Source organism: Ylistrum balloti, unplaced genomic scaffold, assembly GCF_031769215.1.
Source record: "Ylistrum balloti isolate Yb309-2 unplaced genomic scaffold, AGI_CSIRO_Ybal_v1 Utg369818, whole genome shotgun sequence".
Lineage (NCBI taxonomy): Eukaryota > Metazoa > Mollusca > Bivalvia > Pectinida > Pectinidae > Ylistrum > Ylistrum balloti.
In genome coordinates, this window is record NW_026781987.1 from 364,116 (window position 1) to 389,507 (window position 25,392).

Below are 25,392 nucleotides of genomic sequence, written 5' to 3' on the forward strand. Positions count from 1 at the left end.
GATATGATTTTGTTTTTGTTCCTCTGTAGAGATGAAATGTTTTAACTAAATTTGTATAAATGGTGAGTCTTGGTCCCTGAAGCCAGAAGGACTGGGTCCAAGATAGGATATATAACAAATCCTAAAAAATCCTCGTAGGAATAATATAACTCAGTTTTGTTTTCAATGAGGAGTCACTCCCCTGGAGACAGGGGGCAGAGAGGGCTGTCCTTATAGGGTAAATCAAAGTAAATTTGTAAAATACTTCAATATTGTGATTGGGTAGAGGCGATTCTGATTTGTGAACCAAAGGTCCAACCCTTCTGAGCAGTCCAGTTTGAGAAATAGAGTATGAATCAATCAGTAATGACTAAACCAAACCAGGTGAACGACTCCAGGTCTCTGGTTCCCTTGTATAGTAACCCTGCAAGCATACTACAGTTATTTACTGGTAATTATGTTAAAAAGATGTTTTTATCTGAATTTTTGATTTGTTTAAAGGTTCATAATCTGTGTTTGTATTAAAAACTTTTCCCCCATTTTCTTCTTGCACACAAATTTCAGTATTTGATTATGTGTTTCCTGTTATACATGACAGTTCCATTAGAAGAACTTTTATTATACCGCCTGAAGAAGCTGAGGAAACATCTTTGAGTTGTTGGTTGTTTGTTATATTCAACTTGTTATCAAAACATCAACTTTTGGACTGCAGTAACCATTAATTGATATTTATGTTATATATACCCTTTTTTTTTAATATGACCCCAATAACATACCTGCGCACTATACCCACAAATTTACTTATTATTTGTTCTAGTTGTCATTATAGTGTACACAGCTTGAGCTTGCGATCAAATTTTTAATGCATGTACTGATACTGAGATTAAAATTAAGTGATATACATATATATAGGAAGCATTCCCACAGGAAAATCTGTGGTTGAGGAGAGATACCCTCATACATCACCTGTTTATACTTACATGGTGGAGGTTTTATATAACAAAATTCTTGGTGTAAAAGTCTGATGGTATTTGCATGACTCTGAAAGGTAACTAAATAACTGCTGCATGATTAGAGTTCTTTTAGAAAGAGCATTTCATCTTGTTAGGGTCCCACAACATAGTGGCAGACACCCTTTGCTGAATGATCTGTCTGTCTGTCTGAAACACAAACACATTCACAAACAAAATATGTCATTATAATCAGTCACAGCAGAGGGATGACACTTAATATGCTTGTTAATCACTATGAGAGGATATGTGATATACCAAATTCTTGTCTGTACTCCAAAGGTCGAGTTCTTAAACTTGGAGTATTTCATTTGACCACCCTATATCTGTTTCTTCTTGTGTCTGTCTTCAATACGTGTATTTCTGTTTTATGACTTTGTAATCAGTTATAGCAGAGGGATGACATTTTATATTAGGTGTATCGCATAATATATTCTGGTTTGTGCTCCAAAGGTCAAGTTCCCTAGTGTAGAGCAGATATCTATTTATCCAATAGCCAGTCATCCGTCTATCTGTATTAAACAATTTTAGTTATTGCTCTTTCTTGAGAGTTGTGCATGGTCTCAATTTTGGACTGATTAAAAAAAAACATGAGGTATTGTTGATGGAAGATCCATAATCAAGTGGTGTACCAAAAATTTATTAAAAGTTATAAACCTTTAAAGTTTGTAAACTGGTATGCTTTTTAAGAATATCAGTTTCTTTTTTTGAAAACCCTCAAATTAAGAAAATTTAAATTGAAAAAAAATGGCTGCGAGACATTTTTTGACAGGGCAGCCATCTTGGATTTTGACAATGAAAGTTTGCTATTTCTTCAGACATACACATTGGATCTTTCTCAGATTTCATTTGTATTTCCTCTTGGTCCCTAGTTGTGCCCTTTTGATCTTGGAACTGATTAGAAAAGCAAAATGAACGCCAGAGGTGACCATGTTTGATTTGATAGTTAAAGACTGTTATCTTTAAAATTTTCAAATTTGAAAGCAGAATCAAAGAAAAGAATAGAAGGGAAAAAATCTTGTAAACAACAGTGGGTGCAAGACTTCTGTTTTTTTCCCTTTCAGGTAATCAATCCTAAGAAGAAAGCAAAAAAGAAAAATTATAAAAATTCTGGACAGGTAAGTTTTCATGTTTGTAGATATAAAGATTGTATGGGCTGTTCTGTCTTTGTAGATGAGATGTAAAGATTGTATGGACTGTTCTGTCTTGTAGATCAGCTGTAAAGATTGTATGGGCTGTTCTGTCTTCTTCCATTGTTTGTCCTTAAATAAGTCTTGTTATTGCTGTATGTATTTACAGAGAAGTACTTGATGGATATATAGGTATCATGTTGTCCATTGTTCATATTTTGACGGATCAGAATTATAAAATGGCAAGCAAATGGCTATCTTGGAATTTAGCAGTTGTTATATAGTAACAAACCCTCTAAAGAACCATATAATAGTTAAATTTTATCGGAGTTCAGTTTCACAATTTCAGATGCCTTTATTCCATATTACAAGCTTGTTTATGTTTGAACTGATGGACATGGGCACTGCCATGTTGCCCTTAAATGAAACAATGTAACCCTCTAAAGAAAGTTGGAGGGTTACCATGTGATGTCTCTTAACCAATGATATCAGTATGTTCTTGTCCAAGATGTGATAAAAAATGGATGGATCATTCAGAAATCTAATTAGAGGTTTACCTTGGAAGCAGTTGTGCATTGTCAGTTTTGAGAATGATTGTGAGGACACCTTTCATTCTCAAATTCATTTGTCAGTTTCCCTTGTTTAATTTCGTTGCTGTATAGTAAAGTTTTATCAATACAATAAATAATTATGATCAAAGAAAAGGAAAGAAGAGAAAAAGAAGGAAAAAGATTGAACTTACATAGAAATGAAAAAGATCAGAGGTTTCCACAATCTCTCTGGGATCTGTTGTTGATTTGACATAATTTCAAAGTGGATTATAGTGGATGAAATTTGTACACTACCAAAGTAGGAAAATATCAATAACATTGTTACATTGTTATACTGTTACTCCGACAGGTAACACTGATGAATTGTAAGATTGAGATCCACCCGTCATTCCTGGATTATGTTAAAGGAGGGTAAGTGTTTGTGCTGAGTGGCATGATGTTGTGATTGTACGGTTAAATGTACACCGATGAGAGACATTGATAAACAGAGGGAAGACAGGAAGGATTAATGTTGGTAGAATAGACAGTGTATTTAGTAAGCTGTAAGATGTAAAAAAAAAAGAAAATTATCCCAGGTGTTTATGATTTTTATTTGATATGAATTGTCTGTTGTCTTGAAATACTAACAATTTCTATGCTTGGGATTCGATCATGTTTCTAATTCTGAGTGAAAATATTTATAAACATGTCACATGCGAAACTTCTTTAGCTGACAAAATTGCTTATGATAATCATGTATCTCACTTGGTGGTCTCTGAAAAATATTGTATGAATGGTTATCCGTCCTTAATTGATTCTTGTTGCTAATTACAGAGAAGTACTAACCCTCCTACTTCCCTCGGCCACTCCCTTGTGTTTGTTTCCCTTTTTGGATTGGACTGATTGGTAAAAATGCAATGGCTGACAAATGGCCATATTTGTTATTGGATTTTGATGTGTGAAGTTGGTTGTAATAATTTCTTGCAAAGCACTAGATGGTAAATTTCATATGCTGAGGTCGCATGTACATGTACAAGTGTAATGTGCAAGTTTTGACTAATAAAAAAGACAGATTTGCGGTGAGACAGCGGCATTGAATAATGACCATGGAAGAATTACGTTATTGATATCACTTGAGAAATGTTGGATTAATCTTTCCCAAACTTCATTATTATTTTGACTCCCCATGGGCAGTAGTTATGCATATCTAATATTTGGGATTGATTGAAAAAAAAGAAAATTGGGGACAGATGATCATTTTGGATTTTGAAAGTTATCCCAATATCTTAAGCACTAAATGGATCTTTATCAAATTTCATACCCATTTGCTATCATAAATTCTGACATCTTTAATTTGTTTTAAGTGAGTTTATGCTGTGGTGTTTCCTTCATCTGTCCAATGTCATCCTTCCATTTGAACAACTTCTTCTCAATAAGCAAAAGGCTTCGAATCATGATTTTTGGATGGAAAATTTCTTATATGAAATCCAAAAAAGTTTGAGAAAAGAAACCTTGATCTATATTCAAGGTCACAAAAGCCTAATTTGTTGAAACATTTAAACATCTTCTTCTGATGAACCAAAGGTCTAGAGTATTTGTATTTGGCTGGTAGGTCTCTTGTTCAAAGCCCAACATAGTTTGTGAAAAACATTGACCTTGACCTTATTCAAGGTCAAAGAGATCAAATTTATTGAAACTTTCAAACAACTTCTCAATTAAAAAAAGGTGTGGAGTAATGATATTTAGATGGTAGGTGCTGACAAAGTCTGAAAGAAGAAATGACTTGATTCATATTTAAAGTCACAGGGGTCAAATTTGTTGAAACCTTCAAATTATTTCTTGTGATTAACCAAAATGCCAAGAATTATGATATTTGACTGATATGTTCCAAGAACAACATCAAGCAAAGTTCAGAAAAAAAACCTTAAAAAGTATTCAAGGTCACATAGATCAAATTTGTTTAAACCTTTAAATGTTTACCAGGAGGCCTAGAATTTTGATATTTGGCTGGTAGGTTCCTGATGTGAAGCATGACAATAATTGCAGAAAGAAAAGACATATTCAAGGTTGCAGTGATCAAAATTTGTTTAAACTTTAAAATAATTTCTGATAAACTGAAAGGCCTAGAATTTTGAAGCATTGAAATTAAGTGAGTAATGCAGACCTATTGAGCCTCTTGTCTTGAGGAGAACTGATGGTTCATTATCAAATTTCATATATCAGTTCTCCCTTGTCCTTAAGTAGTGCATTGTCTATTCAGGGACTGATTAGAATGATATTACAGCCAATAGGCAGCCATCTTGGATATTCACTGTTTATCATCACTATGTCTTCTAAGTTGTGAATGGATCATTTCAGATTTCATTTGTAGGTTTCCTAGTCCCAGGCCATGCATTGCCTGTTATTGGACTGATTGCAATATTAAATTGACTGACAGGTGGATATCTTGTATTACAACTGTTTATTTGGTTATCACTATAGTTAGATGGATCATTCTTATGTTGAATAATAGGTTTCCCTTGTTCCCAAGTTAGGCATAATTAATTTTTAAAGAGATGTGAAAAAGAGATGAGAAGAGATAAGATCCTTTTGATAAGAAAAACCAATGAAGATTATACAAGATTAGACGCCAAGTTCCTTCTGGGATCTCTTGATGAGACAACTCAAACAAATGCACTGGGTTCATGTTTAGTTCACCCTGTAAGTAAAGTCACTTTTATATTTATTTTATTGTGCTGTTCAAAGTAATGTCTTAGTGACATTGTGAAGTATTTCTTTACGTACATAATCAGTTTGTTAGAGGAGATGTTTGTATTTATGTACATATATTATCTGACTTACATTTAACATTTCAGAACACAACTCAACTTCACAGTGGCAATTGATTTCACAGCATCCAATGGTAATCCAGCTAGTCCTACGTCACTTCACTACTATAGTCCGTATCAACCCAACCAGTATGGAGCAGCTATTCAGGCTGTAGGCGAGATTATACAGGACTATGATAGGTAAAATATACACATCTTTACCCGAGATTATACAGGACTACGATAGGTAAAACATACACATCTTTACCCAGGATTATACAGGACTACGATAGGTAAAATATACACATCTTTATTATCATTATACAGGACTACGATAGGTAAAATATACACATCTTTACCCGAGATTATACAGGACTACGATAGGTAAAATATACACATCTTTACCCAGGATTATACAGGACTACACATCTTTAGGATTATACAGGACTACGATAGGTAAAATATACACATCTTTACCCAGGATTATATACAGGACTACGATAGGTAAAATATACATTATCATTATCTTTATATACACATCATTATACAGGACTACAATAGGTAAAATATACACATCTTTACCCAGGATTATACAGGACTACGATAGGTAAAATATACACATCTTTATTATCATTATACAGGACTACAATAGGTAAAATATACAAATCTTTATTATCATTATACAGGACTACGATAGGTAAAATATACACATACACCTAAAATTATTAGGATTATACAGGACTACGATAGGTAAAATATACACATCTTTACCCAGGATAAAAAAGAACTACTAAAGGAAAAATATCCAAAAATTTATAAACATAATACAGAAATACGATAGGTAAAATATACACATCAGGATTATACAGGACTACGATAGGTAAAATATACACATCTTTATTATCATTATACAGGACTACGATAGGTAAAATATACACATCTTTACCCAGGATTATACAGGACTACGATAGGTAAAATATACACATCTTTATTATCATTATACAGGACTACGATAGGTAAAATATACACATCTTTATTATCATTATACAGGACTACGATAGGTAAAATATACACATCTTTACCCAGGATTATACAGGACTACGATAGGTAAAATATATACACATCTTTACCTATCGATAGGATTATACAGGACTACGATAGGTAAAATATACACATCTTTATTAGGATTATACAGGACTACGATAGGTAAAATATACACATCTTCATTAGGATTATACAGGACTACGATAGGTAAAATATACACATCTTTATTATCATTATACAGGACTACGATAGGTAAAATATACACATCTTTATTAGAGATTATACAGATAGGTAAAATATACACATCTTTATTATCATTATACAGGACTACGATAGGTAAAATATACACAACATTACCCAGGCTTATACAGGACTACGATAGGTAAAATATACACATCTTTATTATCATTATACAGGACTACGATAGGTAAAATATACACATCTTTACCCAGGATTATACAGGACTACGATAGGTAAAATATACACATCTTTATTATCATTATACAGGACTACATTATACAGGACTACGATAGGTAAAATATACACATCTTTACCCAGGATTATACAGGACTACGATAGGTAAAATATACACATCTTTATTATCATTATACAGGACTACAATAGGTAAAATATACACATCTTTATTATCATTATACAGGACTACGATAGGTAAAATATACACATCTTTATTATCATTATACAGGACTACGATAGGTAAAATATACACATCGATAGGTAAAATATTTACCCAGGATTATACAGGACTACGATAGGTAAAATATACACATCTTTATTAGGATTATACAGGACTACGATAGGTAAAATATACACATCTTTACCCAGGATTATACAGGACTACGATAGGTAAAATATACTTTACAGGATTATCTTTATATACACATCAGGATTATACAGGACTACGATAGGTAAAATATACACATCTTTACAGGATTATACAGGACTACGATAGGTAAAATATACACATCTTTACCCAGGATTATACAGGACTACAATAGGTAAAATATACACATCTTTATTATCATTATACAGGACTACAATAGGTAAAATATACACATCTTTATTATCATTATATACAAATCTTTATTATCATTATACAGGACTACGATAGGTAAAATATACACATCTTTACCAGAGATTATACAGGACTACGATAGTTAAAATATACACATCTTTACCCAGGATTATACAGGACTACGATAGGTAAAATATACACATCTTTATTATCATTATACAGGACTACGATAGGTAAAATATACACATCTTTACCCAGGATTATACAGGACTACAATAGGTAAAATATACACATCTTTACCCAGGATTATACAGGACTACAATAGGTAAAATATACACATCTTTATTATCATTATACAGGACTACGATAGGTAAAATATACACATCTTTATTATCATTATACAGGACTACGATAGGTAAAATATACACATCTTTATTATCATTATACAGGACTACAATAGGTAAAATATACACATCTTTACAGGATTATCATTATACAGGACTACACATAGGTAAAATATACACATCTTTATTATCATTATACAGGACTACGATAGGTAAAATATACACATCTTTATTATCATTATACAGGACTACGATAGGTAAAATATACACATCTTTATTATCATTATACAGGACTACGATAGGTAAAATATACACATCTTTATTATCATTATACAGGACTACGATAGGTAAAATATACACATCTTTATTATCATTATACAGGACTACGATAGGTAAAATATACACATCTTTACCCAGGATTATACAGGACTACAATAGGTAAAATATACACATCTTTACCCAGGATTATACAGGACTACGATAGGTAAAATATACACATCTTTACCCAGGATTATACAGGACTACGATAGGTAAAATATACACATCTTTACCCAGGATTATACAGGACTACGATAGGTAAAATATACACATCTTTATTATCATTATACAGGACTACAATAGGTAAAATATACACATCTTTACCTGAGATTATACAGGACTACAATAGGTAAAATATACACATCTTTATTATCATTATACAGGACTACGATAGGTAAAATATACACATCTCATTATACAGGACTACAGGATAGGTAAAATTATACAGGACTACGATAGGTAAAATATACACATCTTTATTATCATTAAACAGGACAACGAAAGGTAAAATATACACATCATTACAGATTACTATACCGGACTTGATTAGTTAAATTATACACATCTTTACCCAGGATTATACAGGACTACGATAGGTAAAATATACACATCTTTATTATCATTATACAGGACTACGATAGGTAAAATATACACATCTTTATTATCATTATACAGGACTACGATAGGTAAAATATACACATCTTTATCATATACAGGACTACAATAGGTAAAATATACACATCTTTATTATACAGGACTACGATAGGTAAAATATACACATCTTTATTATCATTATACAGGACTACGATAGGTAAAATATACACATCTTTATTATCATTATACAGGACTACGATAGGTAAAATATACACATCTTTACCCAGGATTATACAGGACTACGATAGGTAAAATATACACATCTTTATTATCTTTATTATCATTATACAGGACTACGATAGGTAAAATATACACATCTTTACCCGAGATTATACAGGACTACGATAGGTAAAATATACACATCTTTATTATCATTATACAGGACTACGATAGGTAAAATATACACATCTTTACCCAGGATTAGGTAAAATATACACATCTTTACCCAGGATTATACTACAGGTAAAATATACACATCTATCATTATACAGGACTACGATAGGTAAAATATACACATTTTTACCTGAGATTATACAGGACTACAATAGGTAAAATATACACATCTTTACCCAGGATTATACAGGACTACGATAGGTAAAATATACACATCTTTACCCAGGATTATACAGGACTACGATAGGTAAAATATACACATCTTTATTAGGATTATACAGGACTACGATAGGTAAAATATACACATCATCATTATACAGGACTACGATAGGTAAAATATACACATCTTTACAGGATTATACAGGACTACGATAGGTAAAATATACACATCTTTACCCAGGATTATACAGGACTACGATAGGTAAAATATACACATCTTTATTATCATTATACAGGACTACGATAGGTAAAATATACACATCTTTATTATCATTATACAGGACTACGATAGGTAAAATATACACATCTTTACCCAGGATTATACAGGACTACGATAGGTAAAATATACACATCTTTATTATCATTATACAGGACTACGATAGGTAAAATATACACATCTTTACCCAGGATTATACAGGACTACGATAGGTAAAATATACACATCTTTATTATCATTATACAGGACTACGATAGGTAAAATATACACATCTTTATTATCATTATACAGGACTACGATAGGTAAAATATACACATCTTTATTATCATTATACAGGACTACGATAGGTAAAATATACACATCTTTATTATCATTATACAGGACTACGATAGGTAAAATATACACATCTTTATTATCATTATACAGGACTACGATAGGTAAAATATACACATCTTTATTATCATTATACAGGACTACGATAGGTAAAATATACACATCTTTACCCAGGATTATACAGGACTACGATAGGTAAAATATACACATCTTTACCCAGGATTATACAGGACTACGATAGGTAAAATATACACATCTTTATTATCATTATACAGGACTACGATAGGTAAAATATACACATCTTTATTATCATTATACAGGACTACGATAGGTAAAATATACACATCTTTACCCAGGATTATACAGGACTACGATAGGTAAAATATACACATCTTTACCCAGGATTATACAGGACTACGATAGGTAAAATATACACATCTTTATTATCATTATACAGGACTACGATAGGTAAAATATACACATCTTTACCCAGGATTATACAGGACTACGATAGGTAAAATATACACATCTTTACCCAGGATTATACAGGACTACGATAGGTAAAATATACACATCTTTACGACTATCTTTACCCAGGATTATACAGGACTACGATAGGACCCAGGATTATACAGGATAGGTAAAATATACACATCTTTATTATCATTATACAGGACTACGATAGGTAAAATATACACATCTTTATTATCATTATACAGGACTACGATAGGTAAAATATACACATCTTTACCCGAGATTATACAGGACTACGATAGGTAAAATATACACATCTTTATTATCATTATACAGGACTACGATAGGTAAAATATACACATCTTTATTATCATTATACAGGACTACGATAGGTAAAATATACACATAGGTAAAATATACACATCTTTATTATCATTATACAGGACTACGATAGGTAAAATATACACATCTTTACCCAGGATTATACAGGACTACAATAGGTAAAATATACACATCTTTATTATCATTATACAGGACTACGATAGGTAAAATATACACATCTTTACCCAGGATTATACAGGACTACGATAGGTAAAATATACACATCTTTACCCAGGATTATACAGGACTACGATAGGTAAAATATACACATCTTTATTAGGATTATACAGGACTACGATAGGTAAAACATACACATCTTTACCCAGGATTATACAGGACTACGATAGGTAAAATATACACATCTTTATTATCATTATACAGGACTACGATAGGTAAAATATACACATCTTTACCCAGGATTATACAGGACTACGATAGGTAAAATATACACATCTTTACCCAGGATTATACAGGACTACGATAGGTAAAATATACACATCTTTATTATCATTATACAGGACTACGATAGGTAAAATATACACATCTTTATTATCATTATACAGGACTACGATAGGTAAAATATACACATCTTTATTATCATTATACAGGACTACGATAGGTAAAATATACACATCTTTATTATCATTATACAGGACTACGATAGGTAAAATATACACATCTTTATTATCATTATACAGGACTACGATAGGATTATACAGGACTACGATAGGTAAAATATACACATCTTTATTATCATTATACAGGACTACGATAGGTAAAATATACACATCTTTATTATCATTATACAGGACTACGATAGGTAAAATATACACATCTTTACACAGGATTATACAGGACTACGATAGGTAAAATATACACATCTTTATTATCATTATACAGGACTACGATAGGTAAAATATACACATCTTTACCCAGGATTATACAGGACTACGATAGGTAAAATATACACATCTTTCATTATACAGGACTACGATAGGTAAAATATACACATCTTTACCCAGGATTATACAGGACTACGATAGGTAAAATATACACATCTTTACCCAGGATTATACAGGACTACGATAGGTAAAATATACACATCTTTACCCAGGATTATACAGGACTACGATAGGTAAAATATACACATCTTTACCCAGGATTATACAGGACTATGATAGGTAAAATATACACATCTTTACCCAGGATTATACAGGACTACGATAGGTAAAATATACACATCTTTACCCAGGATTATACAGGACTACAATAGGTAAAATATACACATCTTTACCCAGGATTATACAGGACTACGATAGGTAAAATATACACATCTTTACCCAGGATTATACAGGACTATGATAGGTAAAATATACACATCTTTATTATCATTATACAGGACTACGATAGGTAAAATATACACATCTTTATTATCATTATACAGGACTACAATAGGTAAAATATACACATCTTTATTATCATTATACAGGACTACGATAGGTAAAATATACACATCTTTACCCAGGATTATACAGGACTACGATAGGTAAAATATACACATCTTTACCCGAGATTATACAGGACTACGATAGGTAAAATATACACATCTTTACCCGAGATTATACAGGACTACGATAGGTAAAATATACACATCTTTACCCAGGATTATACAGGACTACGATAGGTAAAATATACACATCTTTACCCAGGATTATACAGGACTACGATAGGTAAAATATACACATCTTTACCCAGGATTATACAGGACTACGATAGGTAAAATATACATGTCTTTAACTGAGATTCTTTGAATGGGGAAGCCAGTTCTGCTGTCATGTATCCACTGGACACCCCATTACACAAAACATTTATGTTTTTGTGTGAAGATATTTCCAGGTTTAAACTGAAAATGGTTCTGTCTGAATAAAACCTTCTGTTAACTGATAACTGTGGACAGAAACATAAAATTTTAGTTGTTTGTTTCCAGTGATAAGATGTTTCCTGTGCTGGGGTTCGGTGGCAAGCTTCCAGATGGTTCAGTTTCCCATGAGTTTCCATTAGTAAGTACAACAAAAGAAACACTTTCCTTTGTGTGGTCAAGAAAAAATGGATTATGAAATGATGATTCATAGCTTTTACAGCTAGGAGTAGATCTTTTAAACTTATAGTTTGTCAAAGTGATAACAACTGTTATGGTAACAATATTTATAATATATAATATTGATACGATTTCAGAACTTTAATTCAGCCAACCCCTACTGTGCTGGTATACAAGGTATCATGCAGGCATATTACGGAGCTTTACAGAAGGTGCAGCTTTACGGTCCAACAAACTTTTCCCCCGTCATACAACATGTAGCAAGGTAACGCAGAAAAAATCATTGTCAAAGATAGGTTTAAGGAAATGAATTCTAAAAACATATCAACTAAAGATATCGGAGATATTTTAAAGATCGGTATACAAGAGGCAAATGAAAATGCATTAGCAGGTATATTGCCTGCATCATGAATATGCATGAGCAGGTATATTGCCTGCGTCATGAATATGCATGAGCAGGTATATTGCCTGTATCATGAATATGCATGAGCAGGTATACTGTGATCCCTTGATAGAAATTTGGTGTAACTATGTAGTGCTTTATGTGACTAAACCAGACACATTACAGGTGATTCCTATATCAACATAATTTAACTTTGTTCAGCAGATATGCTTGTTGAACTCTGAATTTAAAAAAAAATGTTAGAATAAATGCTTTTGAAAAGCATATTTATGTGAAATCAGAAGTGAAGACACATTCAGAACCCTTGGGAATATTATATACCATGTGCCATCAATTTTTCGCTTTTTGTTTTATTTATAAAATATTTGAATGATGGAGATAGATGTGATATTTTCCAGTAGTAGGACATTTGTGAGTATATAAGCCAATGTAATATCATGTCAGAGAATTAATTTACTAATGCTAAAACATCATAAGGCCAGCTTCTCTCCTTTGGGATTTTGGCGGTATAACAAGTTCGGTGGTATAACAAGTTTGGCGGAATATCAGGTTTACTGTTTGACCCTGGGAGTTCACATATCATCACTGACCATCTTGACTCACCAGTCTGAAGTACAGGATACTTGTATTCTAAAGATAACATTAGAATACTTTTAAACTAGGATTTGTTATGACATATTTATGAAAAAAAACTTTCTTATAGTAGTGTCACAAATTAGATACATATGTACAACGTATGTGAAGTTACTCTTGTTCCGAACACATCAAATGACTTTACATAAGCTCTTACAAAAGAAATCACTGATACTTGGTTTTCTAGTAGTATTATGTCTTATGGTCACTAATCAAGTCTGACAAGATTAACGTCTGACTGTTGTGGAGGCTTCCTGTTCCAAAAATTTCGAAACCACCACCTTTGTTTTGGAAATCATAGAAGGGAGGGCTTTGCTTACGTCCATGTTGTTGTCATCATGGTCATCTTCACTGTCCGAGGTGGTCTGTGTGGTGACAGATTTGATAATGTCATTGTCATCTTCCACTTTGCTTGGTGTAGTTTCTTGTCCATGTCTCACTGTGAGGCATAAGTCAGGGTCCAGGTCAGGTCCTAAACTCTTTGAAGCAAATTATTTAAATCAGAATCCAGATTCTCATGATCAGCTTGTATCTCTGACTGCGTTGTCAAGTGGTAGGATACTGCTGTGACACCAGTAGTTTTGGATGGTCTTGGGAGTCATCAAGCCCCAGGCGACTTTAACAAAATGATCAGTGGTATCTAAAAATACACAAGCGGGTTCCTTCTTGTTGTATACAGTCAACTAAATACAGTGTTATTTTGTGTTAATTCTTTTTAAAACTATGCATAATCACAGCATCTAGTGCCTGTAGATGACTAATTGTTGTTGGAGTCAAGTCATGGTTCAGCAATTTCATGTGTACACGCATGTCAATCATACCACAATTATCGGTTCTGTTCACTCCAGGCATTCACTGGTAACAATATGATTTACAAATAACAAATACTTGTACGTGATTCTAATTGGCAGTATGTAATAAAGTGAAATAGTGTTAATATAACCATTTATGTGGATTTGGCAGTACAAAGGATGTATGAACACGGTGGGAAATCTGTTCTGATAAAATTGATGGCAGTATGCAGATTTGTCGGTTTAATGGGTGGCATTACAATGAAGTTTGACTGTATGTTGAGGCTGACCTATAAGTGTTCAGTATAAATACAGTTCTAGATAAATACATGTAGCAATTTCGCAGGAAAGACAAGAGAATTGAATTAGGGGTAGCTTTAAACCCATCTTCATGAAATTGTCCTACATCCATGGTCAGTTTGAAACTGTTTAAACAAAAATGTTGTTCTGTATCTCTAACGCTATTTCATGCAGAGTTACTAGACAGGAACATCCTGGTTAGGGGGAGTGTTGTATGCAAAGTCACTGTCAAGTGTGAAAAATATTTTGACCTTTAACCCTGTTCAAAGCAAAACCATGTCTTTAAGTGTATCCCCTATACTGCTTCATATTGGATTTCCGAATTTTCATAACAGGAACATCTGGGGCAGATGGAGTGTCATGTGGTATATCAGGGTGACTGTGACCTGTAATATCACATAAAGGTCGACTAATTCCTGATTTTTTTTGGTCAGATTTGCATCATCTATGAGAGATGGAAACAGTTACTTTGTATTGCTGATCCTAACTGATGGTGTGATCACAGATTTACCCAATACGATAGAGGCTATTGTACATGTAAGTTGATGGAATCCAGCTGACTTGTATTTGGTATGTAATCAAAACATTGCTTCATTGTGATACACATCGTAATTAAAAAGTATCCTTTATATGATCAAGAATAGTTAAACTTTTCCTAAGACGTACAGGGTTGATACAAATTACTGTTTATTACAAAATAGATTTAAATCCCTTGATTTGGCTCTTCCTTGTCATTACTTACTTTGCAAACACATAACTTATTTGCATTTAAATCATTTTCCATTGATACTGAGTATTAATTTTAGCCCATCATTAAAAATACTTTAAAAAATAAATAAGCTTGGGCCCTTAAAAGGGGGTACATTACAATGAATTATTTAATATGCAAATAAGGTATATAGGTAGGTCCGGGTATGAACGCTGGGACTCTAAAGTATTGATCGATAACAAATACATGAATGATACGAGAAAATAATGTGAGGTCGGCTTGATGACGAAATAATTGCATCAAAGAAAAGAATGGGCCAGCCAGATGACAAGAAAGACAACAATGACAAACCTATTATAATACATGTAATAAAAACTGAGGATGTGGTGGAATGTGTTAAAACTTTGCTTAGTTTTTTGTGATCACTGATAGAGCTATTTTGAAGTCTGGTGACATTTGATCTGTATTTAAAAAAAAAAATTAAAAATGGAAGTAAAAAGCAAATGATTTTCAGAAAGTTGAACAAAGATTGATTCACATATTTTGATACTTGTCTTAATACCTTTGTTTATAAAGAACGGTACTATTAACTGCTTTATAACCTGTAACAAATTATAAATATTGTCTCTGGTCCCCCTGGAATTTGTTATGAACAAGTTATACGGAAACATTTTATGTTCTGGTGAGTTTTTGTTATGAATACGATGGAGATGTGAGGTGAAGGCAGCAGCAGCAATTAATCAGACTTCGTTTAATTAATTAGACTTGTTAATTAAACGTGCCATGTTTCTGTGTTGCATTTATCTCCCAATTTAGCTTAATTTTTCTTAAAGCATTTAAGTCATCATAACAAACCTGGCATGTATTTGTGCATGTATCTGTGTATGAATTTCACCCATGGTTTACCATAAATTGGGCTTAATTAATTATTTGGACCATATCAAAATTTGATCTGTTAATGTAATATTTAGCTTTATTTTGAGTTTTATTTCTCCTAAAGTATTTGAGCTGTCAAAACCAAACATTGAGTATATTTATAAATCTTTGTATGGCCATTCCAAAACATTTTCCAGATCCTGAATTCACCTACAGTTTACTGTTAATTTAATTTTTGTCAATTAATTATGCTTTATATAAGTTTTGTGTTAAGCTCTACATAAAGCTTAATATCTCATTAAGTACATGTTCTGTCATAACAAAAACCTGAAATATACCTTTCTCTATGCATGGCCATCTTCATGAATATTTTATGTTAATAAGGCTAGTTAAATTCTGATGATTTTGAGAATCAGTCACACATGAGACACATACGTACACTGTAATTATGTGTAATTTTAAGAATCGGTGACACATGAGACACATACGTACGCTGTAATTATGTGTAATTTTGAGAATCAATGACACATGAGACACATACGTACACTGTAATTATGTGTAATTTTGAGAGCCAGTGACACATGAGACACATACGTACGCTGTAATTATGTGTAATTTTGAGAATCAATGACACATGAGACACATACGTACACTGTAATTATGTGTAATTTTGAGAACCAGTGACACATGAGACACATACGTAAGCTGTAATTATGTGTAATTTTTGTTTTCCGTAGAGTTCTGGCCTTCCAATGTCAATCATCATTGTAGGAGTGGGTAATGCCGAGTTTGACGGTGAGTAGGAATACAATTTCCCCTTGTATATCTTACACCAGATGTTGACTAGAGCTTTTGCAAAGAGAACAATTGTGTATGTCTTATTGTAAATTTGCTTCATAAATTACTTACATGATACCTGGAGTGAGTGAGATCAGATTACCAGGGTAAGAGTTTAACAGCCCACCTCCCTACTATAAGTCTGAGGTTATTTGTGTGCTTGCTGAGTTTGCCGGTTATGCATGATTCAGAATACTAAGGCAAAAATCAAGGTGTTTGTCCGCATCTTCTAGAAATCATAGTTTCCAAACCCTTTTGAAAAACAAAAATGTTTTCTGTTTATATGTGTATCTCAAAACATGTTACAACAAACCAGAGTTGATTTTAAGGAAATAATTAGCTAAGGTTACTAAATATTGCTAATGTTGGTATGATCTGATCGAGATTTATAACTATACTTTTACATAACAATAGTTGATTTTCATTGTTTGTTTCTCCTGCAGCCATGGATGTTCTAGATGCAGACAACAACAGATTGTCCAGTCGTGGAAAACAAGCAGTTAGAGACATAGTTCAGGTATAAATGTTCTTCCTCTGGTCTAGATTTTTATTGCAGTGAATACCGTTCTCAGCCATGAAAATCTACAGCTGATTGGCCGATTTCATCCTTTTTTAACTCTCAGAAAATAAATCATTTGATATATACATTTCCACTTTAGAATAAATAAATATAATTCAGCCTTTGTTAAGAATTCCATTTCATCTCTGCATCCTGAACAGAATTAAAATTCTAGACAAGACTTATAGAAGATTGAATTTATATCAGGTTGAAGTATAATTAAAAGATATTCAGTGTTGTAAAGTATATGAGATTTGATTGTGAATGAGTTTCCCTGTTAAGTGATTAGAAAGGGTTACTTTATAGCAATATGTAGGTTTCTTTTGATTTGATGAAGGTTGGCTATTCAAATCTCTCCGAGTCCATGGTCCAACCTTGCACAATATTTGTCATCACAATTTCTGAAGAAGTACTGGAAAGATCTTACTCAAATTTTTAATGGAAACTTTCCTTGGTCCCTGACTTTGTCCTTTTGATTTTGGGATTGAAAGGGAAAAATTGTTTTACAGGTGACCATTTTTAATTTGGTAACTTAAGTTTGCGATTGCAATTTCTGGAAGAGAACAAGATGGATCTTTCTCCAATGATATATGGAGTTGCCTTCTGGTCCCTTTTTGTGCTCTTTTAATAGTGGGACTGATTGAAAAGTAAAATGGCTGACAAGTGGGCATCTTTGTCAGAAGCATTCTTCAGGGAATGGGAACATATTTTGTATACATTGGGGGTCTGACTGCTAAGAATCTGAGGGGCAGGACCAGATGGAGGAAATCAAGCAAATTAAAAATGAAGCTGCAATTATGATTAGTATGTAGTATTTACTTCTCCATCGCTCTTTTTCAGTTTGTTCCTTTCCGTGACTTCATGGGAGGTAAATTTGGGAATAACATGCAGATATCTCAGGCTGCCCTGGCAAAGGAAGTCCTTGCGGAAATACCAGACCAGTTTCTTCAATATATGAAAGCAAATAATATAAAACCCAAAACACCCAAAGAAAATATAAGTGCGCCGGGCCAGGGACCACCACAAATGGCACCACCACCAGGAGGCGCTCCATCAATGGCACCACCACCAGGAGGCGCTGCGAACATGCCATCACATCAAGGTATCCACTTGACTAAATGCTCATTACAGCATTCCAATACTTATGTATTATTAAAATCTAGAATTTGTTTTAAAAAATAATTAGATATTGAATCAGAACTAGAGAGATGAAATTATTACCGGAAGTGTCCTGTTAAGTGAGACACTTACCTTGTATATAGATCTTACTAGGTAAAAATGTTATGAGAGATGTCCTGTTTAGTGAGACACTTACCTTGTATATAGATCTTACTAGGTAAAAATGTTATGAGAGATGTCCTGTTAAGTGAGACACTTACCTTGTATATAGATCTTACTAGGTAAAAATGTTATGAGAGATGTCCTGTTAAGTGAGACACTTACCTTGTATATAGATCTTACTAGGTAAAAATGTTATGAGGGATGTCCTGTTAAGTGAGACACTTATCTTGTATATAGATCTTACTAGGTAAAAATGTTATGAGAGATGTCCTGTTAAGTGAGACACATTCCAGGCATAAAATTCTTAGCTGTTATCATAGACTATTCTGTTAAGTACTTGACCTTTTGAGTATAAATGTCTTAACATGTAAATGAAGGGTCTCAGCTGCATGACATCTGAGGTTCAGACCAACAGTCCTTTAATCCTTCTTCTCTTGTTAGGAAGAGAGTATTTTAACCAATTTTGTCCAAAGCATTTTTGGGAAAAGTGAAATCAATTTGATGTAAATGGAAGGTCTTGACCGTCTGGGGTAAGAGGGGCAGGGTCCAATTCTGTTGGGATGAAGATGATTTGATCAAATTGGGACAATGACATCTTCAGAGGAAGGGAAAATAATTTTGCATGAATGGAGGGCCTTCACACTATACCCTTAGGGGCAGGGCCCAATATGGCAAATAGAGAATAAATTTTAAATCCTTCTCTGTTTTAATGAAGGTATTTGGACCAAATTTTCTCAAGAGCATCCTTGTGGAATGTTAACAATTTTTGTATACACTGACAGTCTGGTACCTGGGAAGGAGTAGGGTGAAACACACTTGCAGATGATATTAATTTGGGCTCTGTGTGTCTTCTTCCCACGGCTATTCCAGGCTATTACTTCAAAACTGTTCAACTCAACTTGACAGAACTTGCTTTATTAAGTTAGTGCTGTAGTTGCTATTGCTATTGACAACATTCCATTTTTTATATTTATCTGTTACCATGGAAACATCATTAAAATACACAAAATTAGTGTTACCTTTCCTGTCTGGGCTACAACTTTGAAATCATTTCACTCAGCTCCACAAAATTTCTATATATATTAGGTTAATGCTCTAGTAGTGCCTTTTGCTATCGACAATATTCCATTTTCTATATTTGTTTCTGTTACCATAGAAACATAGTAAAAAAACACAAAATGAGTGTTAACTTCCCTTTCCGGGCTGCAACTTAAAAACCATTCCACAAAATTTTCTGTATATATTAGGTTAGTGCCCTTGTTACTATGGAAACAGATAACCCTCATCACAAATTTCATTTTCTGGACCAGTGCACTGAAACCATTCAAGATAATTGCTCAAAATGTTTTACACTTATTAAGCTAGTTAGTATCTTTTGCTATGGGGAAGTTCTCCATTTAGATACTTTTTCTGTTACCATGGAAACAAATGGGTCAAATCACAAAGTTCAGTCTTTTCAGACAAGTTCTTTTAAATTGTTCAAGGTAATTACCTGATACTCACAACTTTGTACAGGCATCAAGCTAGTACTCGAGTAGAAGTTCACCATTTGTATGTAACAATTAAAAATAACAAATAGAAATTAAACTTGTTGTAATATCAACATATGTGTATGATTGTGTGTCTTTCTTTTAAACAGCAGGGTGTGGGGAATGATGTAATGCTTTGTGTTATCTTGTTTAAATGTATTTGTAAAATCTTTGTCAACAGGAATGCCTAACCAAGGAATGAGTCCCTACCCCCAAGCCCCTCCTCCAGCGTACCCCCAGGAAGGACCACAGAAAACCATGCCACCTCGGCCCCCACCTCCAGGGGGCGCTAGTGCACCACCATATCCTAGATAATGAACTCTAAAAGATTGAATGGAGTGAAACTGGCTGTTACCAAGCTTGATTACAATGTTAAAAGTTCAAAGTTAACTAAATCATATATGTTGATATTTACTTGTTTTGAATATGTACATTTAATTTAGTTTCATTATAGTATGTGTGATATATAATTAATCTTATCTCATGGTAATACCATTGTCTGCTATTGTGATGTGTGTAACAGTGTAAATTTACAGCAATGTAATGTGTACCTACCTGTCAGTGATCGTCTTCACTCTAGAAGACCCATTATACAGCTTTCAACTCAAAGTCATTATTATTATTACTATTGATAATATATTTTATGTCGCTAGCCTTGTGGACATTTTTAAGATTGCAATTGAATATTTCACTATATCAGTGATGTTCAATGTTTATTTACTTAAGATGAAGGAATCTTTGTTGTGACCTGGTCATTCCTCACTGTGAAGGATAAGCGTTTGAATACCTGTGATTCCTGGGTCATCTCCTCAGGAGAAGTGGGAAATATTGTGGTCTTCCTGTAACTACTGTATTCAGCTTACTTTGTACTTCTGTATTTGACTTAAACATCAGTATGTGTATGGTGTGCAATGTAGTTTAACTTATGTATCAATTCTTACCTGTTATTTGTTCCACAGATTCAGTTTTGTTGAGTGTTGGTTTAACTTCAGTATTATGTTAAGGGACATCACAATAAAAACAAATATTTAGAAATTGAATTGTCATATTATTAACACCCTGTACTATGTCATGATGCTATCTCAATACTCATAATCCAACACAGATGTTGAGCCTGACCTCTCAACTTACCCCGGGCAACCCCTCTAAATATAACAATGATAATATAAAACTCATAACAAATTTCAAAATGAGGCAGTCACATTTGTTTACGACAGCAAATAAAGTGTATCTACAACAATTTGGTGACTGTAAACACATAATAACCAAAACACAGGTAGTTTCTAAAACACTGTGTCAATAGTGACTTCATCCATTGCAATTATAATTGGTTTACATGTACAAAGGTCATGGGTCACCATTAACCATACAAACAAATGGCAAAATATATATTACAATTTCACTCAGTATCTACTTACGAGCATAATTGAACAAAATCAGATGAGAATTCACCCAGCCACAGGTCAGTCGTTGAAATGTGTTACTGGTAAATATTTTGTTACAACATAAAGCCTTATTAGTGACATAAAAGGAGAAGTTGTCTGACTATAGATCAAGGTCACAAGATCAGAGATAAAGGTCATATTTGATATATTTATCATATTTCATATGCAAACACTTTTTTATGACATAATGAGACAATGATTTCCAGATTCAAATAAAAAGTTTTCAGGGGGACAAAACATGATTAATCAAAGTAATCTATAGGAATGAGATTCTTCGCTGTCTGCGAGTCCGCACATGTTGAGAGTTGTACACAATGCAGGGCTAATTATGACGTGTTGGTACTCCACGAGAGTAATTCAAACTTTGTTAGAATTATTAGCATTGTATGGCAGTTTGATAGTATGTACATATTCACCATAGCTGACCTCCATGGGCTGATGATCGGGGCAAAAAGGGATCCAATTGACTTATTCAAAATCTTAACTCATGAATCCAATACTCTTCCTGAATGGAAGGATGTTAGAATATGTAACCAAAATTGTGGGCATTATCAATAAATTTTTAGTGGAAACAACTCAGGCTTGGTCAGATTTACTTTCAAGGGATGATATTTTTAATGTTTTGCACATTTCACATTCGTATTACATGTACAACATAGTTCAAGTCATTCTTAATTACATGTTTCAACAACATTTCTCAGGTGACTGTTCAGGCTTTTGGGACTCTTGCTAATAAAATTACTGTTGCCACAATATTAACATTTATACATACCTGGAGACCTGAAATTTATAAGGTTTCTGTGATTTTGTTGATATTGTACCTGTCAGGTGCGAGAGGGATAGGTATGTTATATAAGAAGTGGAATATATAAGACTTCTGAGATTTTATTGATATTGTACCTGTCAGGTGCGAGAGGGATAGGTATGTTATATAAGAATTGGAATCTGTGCTCTATGTTTGTCCTTCTGGATCCAGATATTTAGCCTTCTAATTGTTGTTTACTTGCACCTTCATTGTGACATCAGATTGAGACATCTACATGAAGCTTAAAGCAGAACGGTCCAGCTACAAAATGTTTAAATGTGCTGGTGGTGTGTTTTTTCAAGAAAGACAAGTCGGATAGGCAGAGGTTCAAAGGATGGTCCATTTACTAACAATCTCTATGTAGCTCATTATTATCCTTTGGAATATACAACATATATAATATGTTCATGAAGTACGCAATAATCTTTGTAACATTACATCAAATGATATTACATGTCTGTTCACGTTTAAACAATTTTTATATAAGATATAGGGATATAAGCATTTACAAACAGGTGAAAGAAATGACCTGAAGGATTACCTCAACAAAATCATCTTGGTAAATATTGATAAGTGCACACATTGATGTAGGTAAGCCTCATGTAGAGACTAACAATTATGCAAATACAGTATATTTATGGAGAATTTCATGATATTAATTGATGGATCATTTTGTGTATAATTTTGTTGATTAATAATTTAGTATTTGTTTTGATCTCATTAAAAAATTTAGGTAAGATATTCTTAAAACTTCATAAGATATATGTTACCTGGAAAAAGAAAGGAAGGTGGTGCCTTTAGCTTAGAATAAGACCAAGTATTATTAACTTATTACAGTATTATCAAAAGGATACTGATATTGATCTTCAAACAATATATGTAGCACATTTATATTTTTTGATACAATAAATCATGGCACAGGATTGGTGGTACCTTGTTATATCTTACATTGGTTATAATTTATAAAAAAAACCTCAATATTGATGTAAGAAACTCCAGTAATCTCGGAATCATTAGTGATTATTGATTGGTTATTGATTGATGAGTGATTAGTGATAATTGATTGATTAGTGATCATTGATTGATTAGTGATTAATAATTGATTAGTGATTGATTAGCGATTATTGATTTATTAGTGATTATTGATTGATAAGTGATTATTGATTGATTAGTGATTAATAATTGATTAGTGATTGATTATTAATTGATTAGTGATTATTGATTGATTAGTGATTATTGATTGATTAGTGATTATTGATTGATTAGTGATTAATAATTGATTAGTGATTATTGATTGATTAGTGATTATTGATTGATTAGTGATTATTGATTGATTAGTGATTATTGATTGATTAGTGATTATTGATTGATTAGTGATTATTGATTGATTAGTGATTATTGATTGATTAGTGATTATTGATTGATTAGTGATTATTGATTGATTAGTGATTAATAATTGATTAGTGATTGATTAGCGATTATTGATTGATTAGCGATTATTGATTGATTAGTGATTATTGATTGATTAGTGATTATTGATTGATTAGTGATTATTGATTGATTAGTGATTAGTGATTGATTAGTGATAATTGATTGATTATTAATTGATGAGTGATTATTAATTAATACGTTACAATTCAATACAATATACTTAAGTAATGAAAAATTGTTGAAATAAGTAGGGGTTGGGGGATGTCAAATGTTAATCTCTAAGTTGAAATGCATTTCTGCTGACCATTAAGCTTTGTTCCAACCCAAGTAAGGATCGAGGGATTTCATGTAAAATTTGTGATAGTGTTCAGTTTATATATTTATTTGTTTAAGTAAGAATTTCATTTACTTTTATTTATCAAAATCACTGTTGCAGCTTACTTTATGTTACAGGATGTATTATTTTACAGTGAACATCCTTCTTTTATCATAATTTGTTCTTTTAGACACAGAATGTGCATTTCCATTTGTTGCATAATAACTGTCAGTTCAAAATATGGAGCTTGTCCAGAGAAATGTAGATTGCCATTTGATATAAATCATTATGTTTTTCTAATTCAATATGTTTATGTCTTCATCATTATCTGCCCAAAATGCGAGTGAGCATAGTGCAAATACTGTGGCACCTGCAGTGTGTCTGGCATCAACTTTTACATAAAATTAAGGCCTGCACGGTACTGATATTGGGCCTGTAGATGCAGAGCTGAAAGGTTCCCAAGTTTGTTCAAAGAAAGACCTCAACCCACTTTTAAGGCCACTACCAATTTTG

General features: G+C 32.8%; 1 protein-coding gene across 2 annotated transcripts in view; it reads left to right on the plus strand.

Moving 5' to 3' along the window:
• The window catches only part of LOC132544975 (copine-8-like), a 33,825-nt gene extending 9,529 nt beyond the window's left edge, over positions 1-24,296 (plus strand). For both annotated transcript variants that reach the window (XM_060208638.1, XM_060208639.1), the window contains exons 13-22: positions 2,054-2,107; positions 3,020-3,081; positions 5,505-5,657; positions 12,854-12,926; positions 13,102-13,229; positions 15,526-15,628; positions 17,414-17,471; positions 17,957-18,030; positions 18,913-19,174; positions 21,064-24,296. In XM_060208638.1, the coding sequence (XP_060064621.1) occupies positions 2,054-2,107; positions 3,020-3,081; positions 5,505-5,657; positions 12,854-12,926; positions 13,102-13,229; positions 15,526-15,628; positions 17,414-17,471; positions 17,957-18,030; positions 18,913-19,174; positions 21,064-21,197 (1,101 nt within the window). In that variant the 3' untranslated portion in view covers positions 21,198-24,296. The remainder of the gene's footprint in view (positions 1-2,053; positions 2,108-3,019; positions 3,082-5,504; positions 5,658-12,853; positions 12,927-13,101; positions 13,230-15,525; positions 15,629-17,413; positions 17,472-17,956; positions 18,031-18,912; positions 19,175-21,063) is intronic.
• Positions 24,297-25,392: the final 1,096 nt, after the last annotated feature.